We start from the raw sequence: 16,482 nt of genomic DNA, 5'->3' as shown, positions 1-16,482 counted from the left end.
ATGACAATAATAAAAGTAATAATAATAATAATGTTTATGATAAAGATAATGATAATAATAATAATAATAATGATAATAATAATAATAATAATACTAATAATGATAATGATAATAATAATGATAATAATAATAATGATAATAATGATAATAATAATAATAATAATAATGATGATGATGATGATGATGATGATGATGATGATGATGATGATGATGATGATGATGATGATGATGATGATGATGATGATGATAATAATAATAATAATAATAATGCAATCAATCAAAAATCCTGAAAGTGGTGATAAAAAGAAAACGGTTAACAACTCTGCTATATCAGACATGTATCTTGTGAATCGAAGTGGAATTGTGAAAGTTTGTGCTTACCGATCAAAGTAATTAATATGTTATATCTAATGTCTAAAAAATAACCGACATGGAGGCACCAGCTGTTTTACACTTTAAAGGTTTTTCTACCCCTGTACCCACACGTGCGCCGCAACTGGAATATCAACATGGGTTTCTGATGATTCTTTCTACAAGCACCATCGTGGCATTGATTTCACCATACAAAATGATCACTGTTATGTCCCTTTTCCTCGAACCCAGGCCAAAGCCACTTTCTTTCTCCTGCACTTTTATTCTCTACATTGATATCATGTAATAGCAAATACTTATTACTTTAAATAACAGAACACAGTTTATATAGTATACTACTCCTTAGTTTTATTACACACTACGTTTCAACAATCTACATTGTCATCATTAGTTTATATAGTATACTACTCCTTAGTTTTATTACACACTACGTTTCAACAATTTACATTGTCATCATCAGTTTATATGGTATACTACTCCTTAGTTTTATTACACACTACGTTTCAACAATCTACATTATCACCATCAGTTTATATGGTATACTACTCCTTAGTTTTATTACACACTCCGTTTCAACAATCTACATTGTCATCATCAGTTTATATAGTATACTACTGCTTAGTTTTATTACACACTATGTTTCAACAATCTACATTGTCATCATCAGTTTATATAGTATACTACTCCTTAGTTTTATTACACACTAGGTTTCAACAATCTACATTGTCATCATCAGTTTATATAGTATACTACTCCTTAGTTTTATTACACACTACGTTTCAACAATTTACATTGTCACCATCAGTTTATATAGTATACTACTCCTTAGTTTTATTACACACTACGTTTCAACAATCTACATTGTCATCATCAGTTTATATAGTATACCACTCCTTAGTTTTATTACACACTACGTTTCAACAATCTACATTGTCATCTTCAGTTTATATAGTATACCACTCCTTAGTTTTATTACACACTACGTTTCAACAATCTACATTGTCATCTTCAGTTTATATAGTATACTACTCCTTAGTTTTATTACACACTACGTTTCAACAATCTACATTGTCATCATCAGTTTATATAGTATACCACTCCTTAGTTTTATTACACACTACGTTTCAACAATCTACATTGTCATCTTCAGTTATATAGTATACTACTCCTTAGTTTTATTACACACTACGTTTCAACAATCTACATTGTCATCATCAGTTTATATGGTATACTACGCCTTAGTTTTATTACACACCCCGTTTCAACAATCTACATTGTAAATGGAATGAAATGAATGGAGTTTTACGTCCTATTTTTCTGCACCATGTGGGCTAATGAAGACGGGCAACGCCATGCAGGGTGCAATGAGGGAAATTTTGCTAGGACAGCGGCATTAGCCTGCTCTTTTTCGATTTCCAACTGTCGAGGGATCTTTAACGTGCACAGCCTGCAGCACACGGGGCCTCGGTTTATTGTCCCATTCGAACGACTAGACGCTTTTTCCATGTCAGCCCCTCTTATCTGCATCACTGACAGGGGGGAAACCGGGTTGAAAAATCCGAAGGTATTATCTCGACCTATGCCGGGATTGAACCCTGGACCCTCAGGTTAGCGAGCAAGCGTTAACTCACTGAGCCATCGCGGCTCCCAACAATCTACCTTGTCATCATCAGTTTATATGGTATACTACGCCTTAGTTTTATTACACTCTACGTTTCAACAATCTACATTGTCATCATCAGTTTATATAGTATACTACTCCTTAGTTTTATTACACACTCCGTTTCAACAATCTACAACGTCATCATCAGTTTATATAGTATACTATTCCTTAGTTTTATTACAGACTACGTTTAGATTATTTAATATTACTTGTATTCACACATTGAAATATTAAGTTAAACTGATGCTAACGGATTTATATAACCCTCGGCTTGTTTCTGAAACCATAACATGTCTCATCGTTTCCAAACCACACCCCAATTCGTCATGCTTCCTCGGGGTAAGACCATATCAAAACCCATATTAGTGATACTGTGAACATGTCTATATGTATGTATCTATATATTGAAATCATTGTAAGTAAATATTGTTTAAACCATACTATTTCTAAAAACCATTACGTCTTAATGATGAGTTACAACGTCAATACCTGTAGGAACGGGCATGTTTTCATCGACAATAGATAAAATATCATTCTTTATTAAAATGAGACCAAACTTTTGTTCCATTTTTAATTAACTTTTTTTTTAAAAATCTAGCCGTCTATAGACAGTCCTCTAACCCTTTGAGAGGGTAGAAATTTGATTGATTAAAGCAGACGTCATCGTCCTTAAAACGAAAAATGTAAAATAGAATAAAACCCATTGTTTATTAGCAACCAAGAACATTGAAAAAAAAGCCATTCCACCTTCCATATAAAATATTGCCCGGTTATAAAGTCAACCAGACCATGACGTCATTTATATTACCCATAATCACTTGCAAGGATAAAAAACACGTGCATATTGATATAACACTTTACAAGTAGTCACCGACACATTCAGTTCAATAAACTAATAGACAACATGCCTCCAAAACCAGCATCTAAAGGAGCCAAGAAAGCAGGGAAAATCAAAACGCCGAGGTCTGGGGATAATAAGAAGAAAAGAAAGCGAAAAGAATCGTACAGTATTTATATCTATAAAGTTTTAAAACAAGTTCACCCAGACACGGGAGTCAGTAGTAAAGCCATGTCAATAATGAACAGCTTTGTCAATGATATTTTTGAGAGGATTGCGGCTGAGGCTTCTAGACTGGCGCACTACAACAAACGTTCTACCATTACAAGTCGTGAAATACAGACTGCGGTGAGATTATTGTTACCTGGAGAGTTGGCGAAACATGCGGTCAGCGAGGGAACGAAAGCCGTCACCAAATACACTAGTAGTAAATAAGGAGTATGCACGTGTGTTCTTAATTGTGACCTATATAATGGAAACTGCTCGAATGGGTGTTTTTTTTATTGTGAATTGTTACTGATTGTTATTATTATATTCTACCAATGAAACAATCAGTAACACCTGAATATTTTAACTATTGTACCTGTTTTGTGTCAAGAACCACATATTTTGTACGAATGAATAGACTAACATGGCGGCATTTGTTATATTGTCGAAGTTTGAACTTTTAAAATTATTCCAAAAAGTTTCTGTAGAAATTAAAATATTTGGTAATAAAGTAGTGTTGTTTTTTATGAGTTTTTATGTAAGGGCATGTTCTTTTAGCAAGGGTATACGGCGTTACATCTTACTGTTGCTTTCACAATCCCATATAAGTGTCTGTGTCACTAATCGCACAGGCCCTTACTTGATAAAACGTTCTTATTTTGCGATTTCTGACGCCATCAAACACTTTGTTTTAGTGGCATTACAGGATTTACAGGAATTACAGACGACAGATCTAAAATTGGAATGATGCAAATTGATGCTGACATTCAGCAAACCTCAATATAATCCCTTTAATTGTGACGTAAATGCCTTTCTGTCTATTTTCATATCGATCGCTTATCCAGAAGGGGATTGGATCAAATCAGTTATTCCCGGCGATTCAATGGAGGTCGCTATTTCCACTCGTATGGCATGGTATTATACATTGTTTGATACTTCTCGTGATAACAGTGTTTACATGCTCAACGTTATGAATGCCCTTTCAATATAAAGTTTCTCCCGTGTTAGACAGTACGAAAGTCGTGAACACGGAGAAAACATTCGTCGAAACCGATTTTCAAAACTTCTACGATGTTTACCTGGACCCGCAGGATAGCAAATATGATTTTATAGATACTCACTTTCTTTGTCGACAATGTTCAAAACTGTTCAACAAAAATTTGATAAAGAGCTTGGAATTGGGATATAAAATATTTTCACGCAGTTAACATCTCAAACTCAGCCCCAATCTTCCTTATAAAGTCGTGAATAATGCCCGTTAGGTCTCACTTTCGCGGACGAGTATCGGATGGCGAGAAAGTCATAAACACCAAGTATCGAACGCAGTATAAGTCCCTGTGTCTGGGCGTCAGAGACAGGTATAGTCTGAGCGTCAGAGACAGGTATAGTCTGGGTGTCACAGACAGGTATAGTCTGGGCATCAGAGACAGGTATAGTCTAGGTGTCAGAGACAGGTATAGTCTGGACGTCAGAGACAGTTATAGTCTGGGTGTCAGAGACAGGTATAGTCTGGGCATCAGAGACAGGTATAGTCTGAGCGTCAGAGACAGGTACAGTCTGGGCATCAGAGACAGGTACAGTCTGGGCATCAGAGACAGGTACAGTCTGGGCATCAGAGACAGATACAGTCTGGGCATCAGAGACAGATATAGCCTGAGCGTCAGAGACAGGTACAGTCTAGGCATCAGAGACAGGTACAGTCTGAGCGTCAGAGACAGGTATAGTCTGAGTGTCAGGGACAGGTACAGTCTGGGCATCAGAGACAGGTAATGCTTAGGCGTTAGAGACAGGTATAGTCTAGGCGTCAGAGACATGTACAGTCTAGGTGTCAGAGACAGGTAATGTCTAGGCGTCAGAGCCAGGTATAGTCCGGGCGTCAGAGACAGGTATGGTCTAGGCGTCAGAGACAGGTATAGTCTAGACGTCAGAGACAGGTATAGTCTGGGCGTCAGAGACAGGTACAGTCTGGGTGTCAGAGACAGGTTATGTCTAGGCGTCAGAGACAGGTATAGTCTGGGCGTCAGCGACAGGTATGGTCCAGGCGTCAGAGACAGGTATAGTCTAGGCGTCAGAGACAGGTATAGTCTGGGTGTCAGAGACAGGTATAGTCTGGGCATCAGAGACAGGTACAGTCTGGGTGTCAGAGACAGGTATAATCTGGGTGTCAGAGACAGGTATAGTTTGGGCGTCAGAGACAGGTATAGTTTGGGCGTCAGAGACAGGTATAGTCTTGGCGTCAGAGACAGGTACAGTCTGGGCATCAGAGACAGGTATAGTCTGGGCGTCAGAGACAGGTATAGTTGGGAGTCAGAGACTACGAGAATACGGGATTAACAAAGGGTCTTTATGATATTCAAAATGCCGCTTCCAAAGAGATTGTATCACAAAATAGAAATCTATCACTATTGTTTTGTGCTTGATAAAGATTGCTGTATGTGAATTGAAACGTTTCAGAAATTAAAGAAAGGAGTAGTATATTCATAATCGTGTTCTTATTTATTTACTATGTTATTTCTTCTTCTAAATCTCCTTTAAAGATTATCAAGCCTAGGAATACATTTGGAATAAACAACTTCCCTTCCAGAAATTGTGACCTATTTTATTGGATATTATATGAGCTCAAAACATCAGTTCCAATAATGTACGAAATTTAACTTCAGGGAATATAACAGGAATTTCATCATTTTCATCTCGATAAATTGATTTCATTTAGTACAGAACCAGCTGTCGTATTGAATGTCAAAGGATCTATGATTACGCTGAATCTGAATTGCATAAAATTTGTGATCTGCATAGGTCCTCATATTATCTTTGACAGCTTTATCGTTAATTCTAGCCAATTTCTGGTTGTCGTTTTCATTTAGTCTTTCTAATGAGTATTCTGGGATCTTGGTTTTGATTTGACGATTAAATAAAAGTTGAGCTGGGCATACTCCAGTTGTTGAGTGTGGTGTTGCTCTATAGTTGAGTAGAAATTGAGTAAGATCTCTCTTCCATTTGCCCCTTTCCACTAAAGATGAACGAATCTATTACTAGCAATATAATCAAAATATTCTTTTATATCTCTATCAAAGATGAGTTGAGGGTGTCTTGATATTCAACTCTTATGTTGTATGGTTGTAGACGTATTAACCAACGTTCAATTCCTGCAGTCATAGAGCGGGCTATTTATTACAGAATAAATATTCATAAGCCTTATATAGGCTGTGTAAAGATTTGATTATAAGAATAAACAAGAAACGTAAATTCATTATGAAAATTAAGCCCTCTAAATGCTCAAAATTCATCTCCGGCTATATGAAACCCACTGACTTCTGGCAGCCCCTAGCCTTACCTCCTTTTTGACCCTCCTTAGACCTATGCGTTTCCTAGATGCCCCTGCGTAACTGTTGCAGACGTTGCCAAGTGGAAGCTGTTACAATCGAGGATATCTAAGGAACTTAACTTAAACCTTTTTTAATAGATACTCAGATACTTTTGGAACAAAAATATAGAATAAAAAATGGTAAAGAAATTCAAACATTCAGAAATATTTCCTAGTAACCCAATGCTTATGCGTATTTGTGGAAGCTCCGGTTCTGGGAAAACTCATCTCCCTTTTAACATGTTGACAACACCAAGACTTTGATTCACTGTATATCTACACAACAACACCAGAACAATCGTATTATCAATTTCTCAAAGCTTTAGAATATCTACCAAAGAAAGATGTTCAGGACCTATTTCAATATATGACGAAAACGTGAAAAAGAAGTGGAAATAAAGGATATCATAGATAACTACATTAAAGCAAAGAATCCATCTTTCTATCCAACGGACATAAAAGTTTTTCTTACGAAAAATGTTAATGATTTAGATTTATCTAAAATTGATAGCAGTAGAAAGAACTTAATATTGTTTGACGACTGTGTAGCACAAAGAAATCAAGCTGTTCATCAAGAATTCTTCACGAAAGGAAGACATCACAACTTTTTACGGGATGGATTCTATGTTTATTAGAAAAAATGCAAATTGTTTTTTATTATTTGAATTAAACGACAAAGATTTATCTCAAATCGTTCAATCGATAAATCACGGAATGGATAGAGATACATTTAAAAAGGTTTGTAAAGCACAATGGAGAAACCTAGATGATCATGGATATATATTTGTAAATACTAGAAAACCTGCGGATGAAAGAGTTATGAACGACATATGTTAATTTTATTTTTTTTAAAAATGAGTAGCGAATGGAATAATATGTTAAAAAGAAATAGAGAATATATCAAAGCTAAGAATACAATAAAGACCCAAGTTGAAAATAACAAAATTACAACAACTTGGATCAACAGAAAATCTACAAACTCTATTTCAACTAATATTAAAAACTCAAGAGGATATTAAAAAGAAATTAGCTTTAGAATATAGACCCTCGCCTCGTATAAAACCACATAAAGGTCACTCCATACCGATTGAATATGGTGGTATTATAATTAGGACATAATATAAATCCTCTTTTTTCAAACCCTAAACCAGTTTTACCTAAGAGTATTTCACCAATCATTGATGATGAGGAGTTTTTGTGTAATGGATTTAAAATTAAATTTAAGTCAAATTCCCCTATATTCAAAAGCGATACAAAAGACTTAATATTTACATTAACAAAAGGATTAATAGATTTAATGATTGGTGGGTATATTCACATTGCCAATCGCAAGGATTTAGTAGCATACTCAACATTTCTTCATGCAATTAGAAAGTCAGGACCCGAAACAAGAAGATCGAAAGCAGTTGATCTATATATGAAAAAAAGTTCGAATTAGGTGATTTAGTTTATTATTATGATTCTACAACTAAATTAGACCATTCTGGTAAATTAACCACTCATTTGAAACCGTACTATAATCGAACAATTCTCTCCGGTCAACTTTCGAATAAAACATCAATTAACCGGATATACAAAAAAGGTTCATGTGGAACATTTAAGTTTAGCTAAACCAAATATTTGTTGGGACGAAGAGCGTGAAGACCCAAAACACATCCTCAACAAAGTACAGCAGAATGTTGAACATCAAGGTCATAGGCAACAACCTATCCGTGCTACTCGGACTTTACCTCGTCCTAAATTTAACGCTAAGGTTGTTAATCCGACTGTGTCATTGGCGGATTCAGTTGATTTAGATGCAGATTTCGATTCTGAAGGCGATATACCCTTAATCATCTTATTATATCTATTTTTACGATCCTCCCACTGATTATGATAGCTCCGATTCCGAAGCGTCTTTTTATATTTAATAATGTTGTAAACTCTACATGGTAGAGAAATAGAATGAACTCTACATGGTAGAGAAATGTTGTAACTTCTACAGGGTAGAGCAACAGATTACGGCAGTCTAATTATTTACGACCAGTTGTTCTATGTGTTCAACTATATCAATCCGGAAGTTCCGTTTGATTCCCTTTACAACAGCCTTATCGTAGGGTTTGATGTGATTAAGAAAGTTAAAAAGGATCATTTAACGTTGTGTTAATTACTGCCGGTTAGTTTGTTTAGCTCATTTAAGTTGACTTCATTGTTTAGTACAATCATTGAGTAGACATGTATAGATAGTAGTGTAGATTTTAGATTCATTCCTTAGTCAGTGTAGTTTGTCGTATCCTTTTGTGAAAATAGTTTTCTTAGTATATACGTTGTCCAAGAGAAATTCTCCCTGGTCTCTTAGCAGATAATGACAGTTGCTTACTCAAAATAATCAAAACTTTTATGTCAATCGTGTTCATAGCAAACTAAAACCAACCCGTACACAACAGGTACTATACTCTTCGCCCACTGGGCGAGATGATATTTTTTCTAATTTCAGATCAGAACAGCAGAAGATTCCCTTCCAAGAACCCACATAACGACGACCATTGTGTATATTCGGAAATCGGAAATCGGAACTCATACTGCGTATATATATATTTTTTTCGTGTGAATAAGTTTAAAGTCATGTGTGCATATTCTTGTTTTGGAAATAGGTGATGATCGCGAAATCATCATGTGTGTTAATTTGTTTATTTTGTTTCAGCCGTAGGACAATAAAGTGACATTTTCTGAACATTTCTTTCTGTTGATACGTTTGCATGTGTATGCTATATTTTCGTTATTTTTGTTTTTCACATACTCATTTATTTTTTTGTATCTTTTGATTCTTCTTTAAATGTTGATTTTGAATGTTGGTTTTTATACAAGAAAATCATTATGATGTATTTTCTATGTTAAGGGGGAAACTTATGTAGTATTGTTTAGTATAATCTTACATCGAAACTAACAAAGAATTGCCTAATACCTTAAGTAGTTTTCACAAGTAATAAGTATTAGGATTTCAGAGACAAGAGCGTACATACTAAGCTGTCATTCACATGTCATGGTATTACAATAGGGACTTGCACAAAGAAATAGTCAAGGGTTTATAAGGGTAGATTAAATTGGGAGTTATAGACAATGGGGTTTAAGATTTACAATAGGGTGAATTCACTTATATGTCTACGGGGTGAACAATAGGCTTTTGCAAAAAGATAGATTTCATAGACAATAGATGAACAGCATATAGGTCGGGAGAATTTGGGGATAGGTCATTCACTGCTTGCTCAGGAGAGAGGTAACATCATAGGTTAATTGGAAGTAGGTAGAATCTCCCGATTCAGTTTATACTTAAGTTAGTGATTTGTAAATAAAGTGTTTGTTAATATTGTGAGTATTAGTATCAATTGAAGAAAGATTTCCATATCCAGTTTCTTAAAAACGATTATACAGTTTGTAAGAATAATCTAGCTTGCCTTCTACAAGGAGATGCACATCAAGAAAATAGCTTACAGCCACCATTACAGTTCCAGTTATATTATAAATGTTGGCAAACAACTACGTTGCAACGTCACCTGTGTAAAACCAAGTTATTATTGATATTATATGAGCTCAAACTATCAGTTCTAATGATGTACGAAATTTTACTTCAGGGAATATAACAAGAATTTCTTAATATCTATTTTATATGCACATATTGAGTAACTTTTATTGATAATATTTTTAGTTTTCTATTCACCATAATTTATGTCTGCCCATAAAGTAAAATGACATATGCTATGAAATGTTTAGAAACCCACCTGCAATATCTAATTAAATTGCAGATTTAAATATTTTTGCTCCGGGATTCTCCACTAGCAATGCTAACATAGTACAAAAGCGATATGACTATGTCATTAAGAGAAACCGGACGATTCGATATGGTATATTTCCTATACCGGTATACCGTTGGGATATTATTTTGATGACATTTCGCGATATCAGATGTAAAAAAGTCGATATTATGAGATTTCAATAAACGTTTACCAACCTCATCAACTTAAACTCAGTCAGTAATTTTATGCTGGTCGATTTTTAAACACTTTCGGGATTATATTTTATCAAATGGGCCAAAATGACTATAATCAAGTTCTTTCTTTGCAGTATTAATTAGTGTCTCAAAAGCATCTTCTCTTTTTTCTGTTTCTTTCTTGCAGGTTTTATTTTCATCCACAACGGCTTCATCAAAGGTATTATCTATCTCGACCATTTCCATCATAATGTCTTCATCGCAACTGGATCAGTCATCATCCATAATGTCTTCATCGCAACTGGATCAGTCATCATCCATCATGTCTTCATCGCAACTGGATCAGTCATCATCCATAATGTCTTCATCGCAACTGGATCAGTCATCATCCATAATGTCTTCATCGCAACTGGATCAGTCATCATCCATAATTTCTTCATCGCAACTGGATCAGTCATCATCCATAATGTCTTCATCGCAACTGGATCAGTCATCATCCATAATGTCTTCATCGCAACTGAATCAGTCATCATCCATAATGTCTTCATCGCAACTGGATCAGTCATCATCCATAATGTCTTCATCGCAACTGGATCAGTCATCATCCATAATGTCTTCATCGCAACTGGATCAGTCATCATCCATAATGTCTTCATCGCAACTGGATCAGTCATCATCCATAATGTCTTCATCGCAACTGGATCAGTCATCATCCATAATGTCTTCATCGCAACTGGATCAGTCATCATCCATAATGTCTTCATCGCAACTGAATCAGTCATCATCCATAATGTCTTCATCGCAACTGGATCAGTCATCATCCATAATGTCTTCATCGCAACTTGATCAGTCATCATCCATAATGTCTTATTCGCAACTTGATCAGTCATCATCCATAATGTCTTCATCGAAACTGGATCAGTCATCATCCATAATGTCTTCATCGCAACTTGATCAGTCATCATCCATAATGTCTTCATCGCAACTGGATCAGTCATCATCCATAATGTCTTATTCGCAACTGGATCAGTCATCATCCATAATGTCTTCATCGAAACTTGATCAGTCATCATCCATAATGTCTTCATCGCAACTTGATCAGTCATCATCCATAATGTCTTCATCGCAACTGGATCAGTCATCATCCATAATGTCTTATTCGCAACTGGATCAGTCATCATCCATAATGTCAATTAATCTGGGAAGAAATAAAATAACTTGAAATCAACTATGCAATGTCAATCAATAAGACAAATCATAAAACCTAATGACATTTCTGACTGAAGAGGGAGACAAAATATAGATTAAAGTGTATCAATGAAATTTTATATTTTTAAGGCAAAAGATAAGGATGTCTTGCATCAAATTGAAAGGGGAACTAATTTGATCATAATACATACAGTAAACATGGACGTATTTAATGAGATTTTTGTGTTCTTTATATAATATAATAAATTCGTCAGCTTCAAGGCACTTTTACATACATTTCAATTAGAAGGTCATAACTGCTCAACAAGTAAGGTCTTAAAAGTAATAGTAATTTATTAATGATATTATAAAAAGTCATTAAGTACAATTCGATAGCATTTTGTTCTATGTTAAAAACTATGATTTAATTTGTTTAATACAAGAATTTATAATAAAAACTGATTACCTGCTTGTCCTTGAAAATTCTTTAATGGTACCAGCATCATGGCGGGCGGTTCACACCCAGAAGGTCATAACTACCACTTATGCCTATAAACATAAAAATTTAAGATGAAGAGGGTTCTACCTGTCACATACTACCTTATGTTCACATACACGTCATAGAATTCTACATATTGGCCTTTTTGTATTGTGAAAATTTCAAAAATTCATTAAGTGAATGGGATGAAATTTGGTATGAACATGCGCAATGACTTTCTGCATCGAAATAGACAAAAAAGGGTTTTTGGTCATATCAACCACTTATGACCTTCTTGGACTATGACGACGATGTATAAACCGTTTATAAATTGTGTAACATGGTTTCTTTAAGGCTTGTCATTAGACAAGTACTTTCTATGACGCCAATCTATTTTCATTTGAATCGCAGCCAACTTAATAAACTACGCCTGTCGCCATTTGAACCTCACTATGACACTTTTGTGGCATTTTGTGGAGATTGGATCAGAATTCAGAAATCCAACTTATTTCAATCCACGAATCCCCTTCCTACGAATTATTGGTCCTTGGAGAACTACTTAATGATGTTACAGCACCTATATCTCACAATCTCGTCTTTTATTAAACGCTAGAGTTTGAGAATGAAATGATAGAACATAATCTGTATTTTAAGTCTAACAACAGAAATGCTATTCTACCTGTACCTTTGATAGTTGAAAGCATAACTGTATCTGATCGAGAATAACCAAACCTCATGGACAAATTGCTTGGCTTAGGCCTTCTCCACATATCGATCTGCTGAATCTGACTCGGTAATGAATGACGAATTTCGTTGTATCTTCTTGGTCGAGACTCTTTACATCATAATATTGCGATTATTGTCCTTAAAATAAGCGCCTTTTGAGATAAAACCTGTCTCTTTGCCCAACTCAATTCATTTCATTTTTTAAAAAAAAACCTCGTGTATGTTGGCTGTATTATTTATATTATATCGACTTGCTATTCAGCCTGCAAAGGAAAACATTTCAAATGGGCTGGCAACCTCTAGCAATGAACAGTTTTACGAGGTAATTATTTTCCACCATCTGCTTTATAAACCCTGCGAAAATCGAGGCAACATATCAGAAACTAACACAAACTAAACCGTAAGTAGAAATGTTGTAAAAATTTGTTGGTCATTTGGGTGGACATTCAGGAGAAAGGTGTTCATGCTGTATATATCTCTCTGATTTGATATGGTAAACCGAATATATATCCTGTTCAAGGGATTATTAGGAAACTCGACTTCTCGCCCGCGAGAAAGCCAGGAAAACGGCGAGAAAGCGAGGGTAAAAAAATTAATCTTATTTAAGAGATTAGTCAATCGGGAAATACATCGGTTCACTGTCATTTAGGCATTCAGCTCAACCTTCGCCAATGTTCGTTAGTTACCGTGAATTGAACATTGACTCAACCATGAAAGGAAGATAAATATGATTACAATATCTTTAATAGACCATTTCAAACAGTGAAGTTTGGGTTATCCACTCTGACCTAAAAAGGTGTGAAATTAACCCCATTTGACCTGTTACACAGTCTTCTTTACGGGGCTTCCTATACCACATCCTTTTTATAAATGAAAAAACTGGAGTATAATTATAAAACATAATTTTGAATTAAAAACTTGTATTTTCACCCGCGTGAAAATTCTAGAATTTTGAATTAAAATTTATTAAATAAATTCCACCAAGGTGACAATTCAACGAATCTTGTAAAGAACGGCGATAAAAAGTTTTTGATTCAAAATTCTTGAATTATCACCTAGCTGAAAATTAAAGTTTTTACTTCAAAATAAAACTTGAAAACTGTCCTATTTGAGCCACCGTACTTCTTACCTCGCCAATTTTATTCTAAATTTTTAAAATTTTTATTTATACATTGTTATGGTTTTAAAGCTGTGAATTTGCACATTTTAATTCTGTTTGAATTATTAATTAGAACTTACACAAGAGTCGGCAACAATATTTTCACATTAACCCTCTATAAATTTATATAGACACAGCTTTCTGGAACAACAATCACTAATAATAATAATAATAATAATACTTTATTTATATAGCGCAAATATCCACGTTAAAACAAAAGTAAAACAAGTGATCAATTGCGCCTGATACAAAAATTTGAAAATACAAATATTATATAAAACATAAAATATTATATATTACTATATATTATTATACTATACCACAAAAATATCAGTTAAAAGCTTGTCTAAAAATATTGGATTTGAGATTCTGTTTAAAAGAATCTAGTTTATAGAATTTTCTGACAACTATTGGTAGTGAATTCCTTAAAGCTGGGTTTCTTATTCCGAAGGACCTATGGCCGGTCCTGACACCAAAACCACGACCACCCTTCCTTTTGCACTCAAATCGTTCCATAGAGCGTAGGGATTTGCCTGGCACATGCCACTCAATGAGGGAAGACAAATATGACGGTGCTAGATCGTGTAGTGATTTAAATGTCATCAGCAAAATTTTGTATTCAATCCGTTACTTTATCGGCACCCAATGGAGACCATAACGCACAAGAGTGATATGTTTAGAGACTTTGGTTCTTGTGACAATGCGTGCGGCAGTATTTTGTAATAGCTGTAGACGATTTAATTGATTTGAACTGATACCGGAATACACTGAGTTACAATAATCTAAACGAGAGTGAACTAGCTGTCCAGTAGTAAATATTGTGAGGTATTGACGAATAAAAAAAAATTATACGAAGGTGAAATCTCACCGAACGACACACAGCAGATATGTTGACCTTCATAGAAAGAGCACTGTCCAAAAATACTCCCAGACTCCTGGCCTCAAAATGGACGGGGATCTCAGAATCACCAACATACACACTGACATGGGACGAGTGGAGAAGCGCATAAATTCTGTTTTGACATCGTTAAACACTTAAGTCTTAAGTTTAAAACACGTCGAAACGTTGCATAAAACTTTAACCAGTGATTGTTGTTCCTTTAAGCTGTGTCTATATATCGTACTCACAATTGCTAAATGCCATACAAAGACCTCTATGAATTGCTGTTCTGACATGTTACATAATCATTTCAACTCATATAAACTCTCTTAATTAATAATATTTCTTTACAAATTGTTTGTCAAAGTTTGATAATGCATATTATATTTCGAAAAGTTTTAGGTTGACAACCAAAATAAAGACATTGTTAGACATTGTATGACAAGTACATTACAATAATAGAAAATTAAATGGTGAAAAAGTCCAAGTTCGTGTTATATAGTCCTCCGAAGATACAGAAAATATGCAAATTATCCATTTTCAGAGTCGTATAAATCAAATGTAATGTACCAAAATAAAAAAAAAAGTTAAAAGAGATGCCGAAGTCGAAAGATGGGGGTTATGGAAGCTCATGGTCAAAAGTTATCACTATTTGAAATGTGACCCGAGTAGAAAAAACCTTTGACACTATATAGTGCAAGACAAAATTCAAAAAAGGGCTTCTAGAGGACTTAGGTAATTTCCTTGCTTAAATTTTTGAACAAGTTTGAGAACAATCGGATTAAAAATGTAGTCTGCATTTTCCGAAATTTTTTGAAAAATATTTTTGTATAATCATAATTGATAATTTGGTCTCTACCCATTTACCAAGTTTCGAATAAATTTTTTAGTTTGATCAAAATTCAGTTCAAATGTTAGAGACGAAATTTTCGAATCAGTATTTTCTGAAACTGCAGAAGTTCTGCTGGTTCTTTCAAGAATAAACAATAATGTTTTGTGGCAAATTGAACAAAAAATAAGCATTAAATATCTGGAATGTCTGACCCAAAAATGTTGTAAGTAGTACAGTTTTAGCTAGGTACTCTGTCAACAATATGAACAAAATATTACTCCAACTTCAAACTCGAAATTCAACTCGAAGCTATAAATATTCTACTCAATCACAATATTACATGAATAACAATTGGTTGTTTGATTCAATAACCTGATGAAATACGTTGTTATTGTAGTTCTGATACTGAATAAATAGACATTGCTTCATTTGAATGGAAACAACCGAGCTAATGTATTTTTCAATATGGCGACCCCGTTCAATATACGAGGGTAACTAGTAGCATTCTAGTGCCGAAGTTGATACGAATGCGGCATTGACTAATGGGAAGGGGAATACCCCCAAAACGTCCCTCCAAGTGTCCGACACCCCAACAGGTCATTCTGAATCTTGATATTCGCGAATTGAAACACGTATTCTTGACGCTGATCTTATTATGTATGATAAAACGCAACAATAAATAAATCTTTTCATTTTTCAACTTAAGATTTTGTGACTATAGTTATTGTAAGGCTTTAGATAGAAAATATTTAGCCCCACCACAGTGTCGAGTTTAATCGTGAATTAAAGTAAACGCACATTGTTATTT

At 34.6% G+C, this 16,482-nt stretch overlaps 5 protein-coding genes across 5 annotated transcripts in view; 2 read left to right on the top strand and 3 right to left on the bottom strand.

Moving 5' to 3' along the window:
- LOTGIDRAFT_162902 (hypothetical protein) overlaps window positions 1-2,603 on the bottom strand; it is a gene marked incomplete at both ends in the record, with an annotated part of 4,327 nt that extends 1,724 nt beyond the window's left edge. The window contains one exon of the mRNA XM_009058920.1: window positions 2,525-2,603. Within this exon, the coding sequence (XP_009057168.1) occupies window positions 2,525-2,603 (79 nt within the window). The remainder of the gene's footprint in view (window positions 1-2,524) is intronic.
- Window positions 2,604-2,861: 258 nt separating this feature from the next.
- Window positions 2,862-3,605, top strand: LOTGIDRAFT_233239 (hypothetical protein). Its single transcript, XM_009058919.1, has one exon. It carries the CDS (start codon window positions 2,940-2,942, stop codon window positions 3,306-3,308), a length of 369 nt encoding a protein of 122 aa, XP_009057167.1. The 5' UTR covers window positions 2,862-2,939; the 3' UTR covers window positions 3,309-3,605.
- A 726-nt stretch (window positions 3,606-4,331) lies between these two features.
- LOTGIDRAFT_121258 (hypothetical protein) lies at window positions 4,332-4,850 on the top strand (the record flags this gene model as incomplete). The annotated part of the gene is made up of 1 exon (XM_009058918.1): window positions 4,332-4,850. One exon carries the CDS (start codon window positions 4,332-4,334, stop codon window positions 4,848-4,850), a length of 519 nt encoding a protein of 172 aa, XP_009057166.1.
- A 269-nt stretch (window positions 4,851-5,119) lies between these two features.
- LOTGIDRAFT_121403 (hypothetical protein) lies at window positions 5,120-5,371 on the bottom strand (the record flags this gene model as incomplete). Its single annotated transcript, XM_009058917.1, has 1 exon — window positions 5,120-5,371. A coding segment is annotated over one exon (252 nt), but the record flags the coding sequence as incomplete, so codon positions are not given.
- Window positions 5,372-10,731: 5,360 nt separating this feature from the next.
- LOTGIDRAFT_162898 (hypothetical protein) lies at window positions 10,732-11,589 on the bottom strand (the record flags this gene model as incomplete). The annotated part of the gene is made up of 1 exon (XM_009058916.1): window positions 10,732-11,589. The coding sequence occupies one exon, from the start codon at window positions 11,587-11,589 to the stop codon at window positions 10,732-10,734; it is 858 nt and encodes a 285-aa protein (XP_009057164.1).
- Between the last annotated feature and the right edge of the window lie 4,893 nt (window positions 11,590-16,482).

The sequence above is a fragment of the Lottia gigantea genome (genome assembly GCF_000327385.1).
Source record: "Lottia gigantea unplaced genomic scaffold LOTGIsca_36, whole genome shotgun sequence".
Taxonomy (NCBI): Eukaryota; Metazoa; Mollusca; class Gastropoda; family Lottiidae; genus Lottia; species Lottia gigantea.
This window is presented reverse-complemented; position numbering and strand designations above follow the sequence as displayed.

What these genes read in the sequence shown, in the direction of transcription:
- LOTGIDRAFT_233239 (XM_009058919.1), top strand. Translation starts at nt 2,940, where the DNA reads ATGCCTCCAAAACCAGCATCTAAAGGAGCCAAGAAAGCAGGGAAAATC.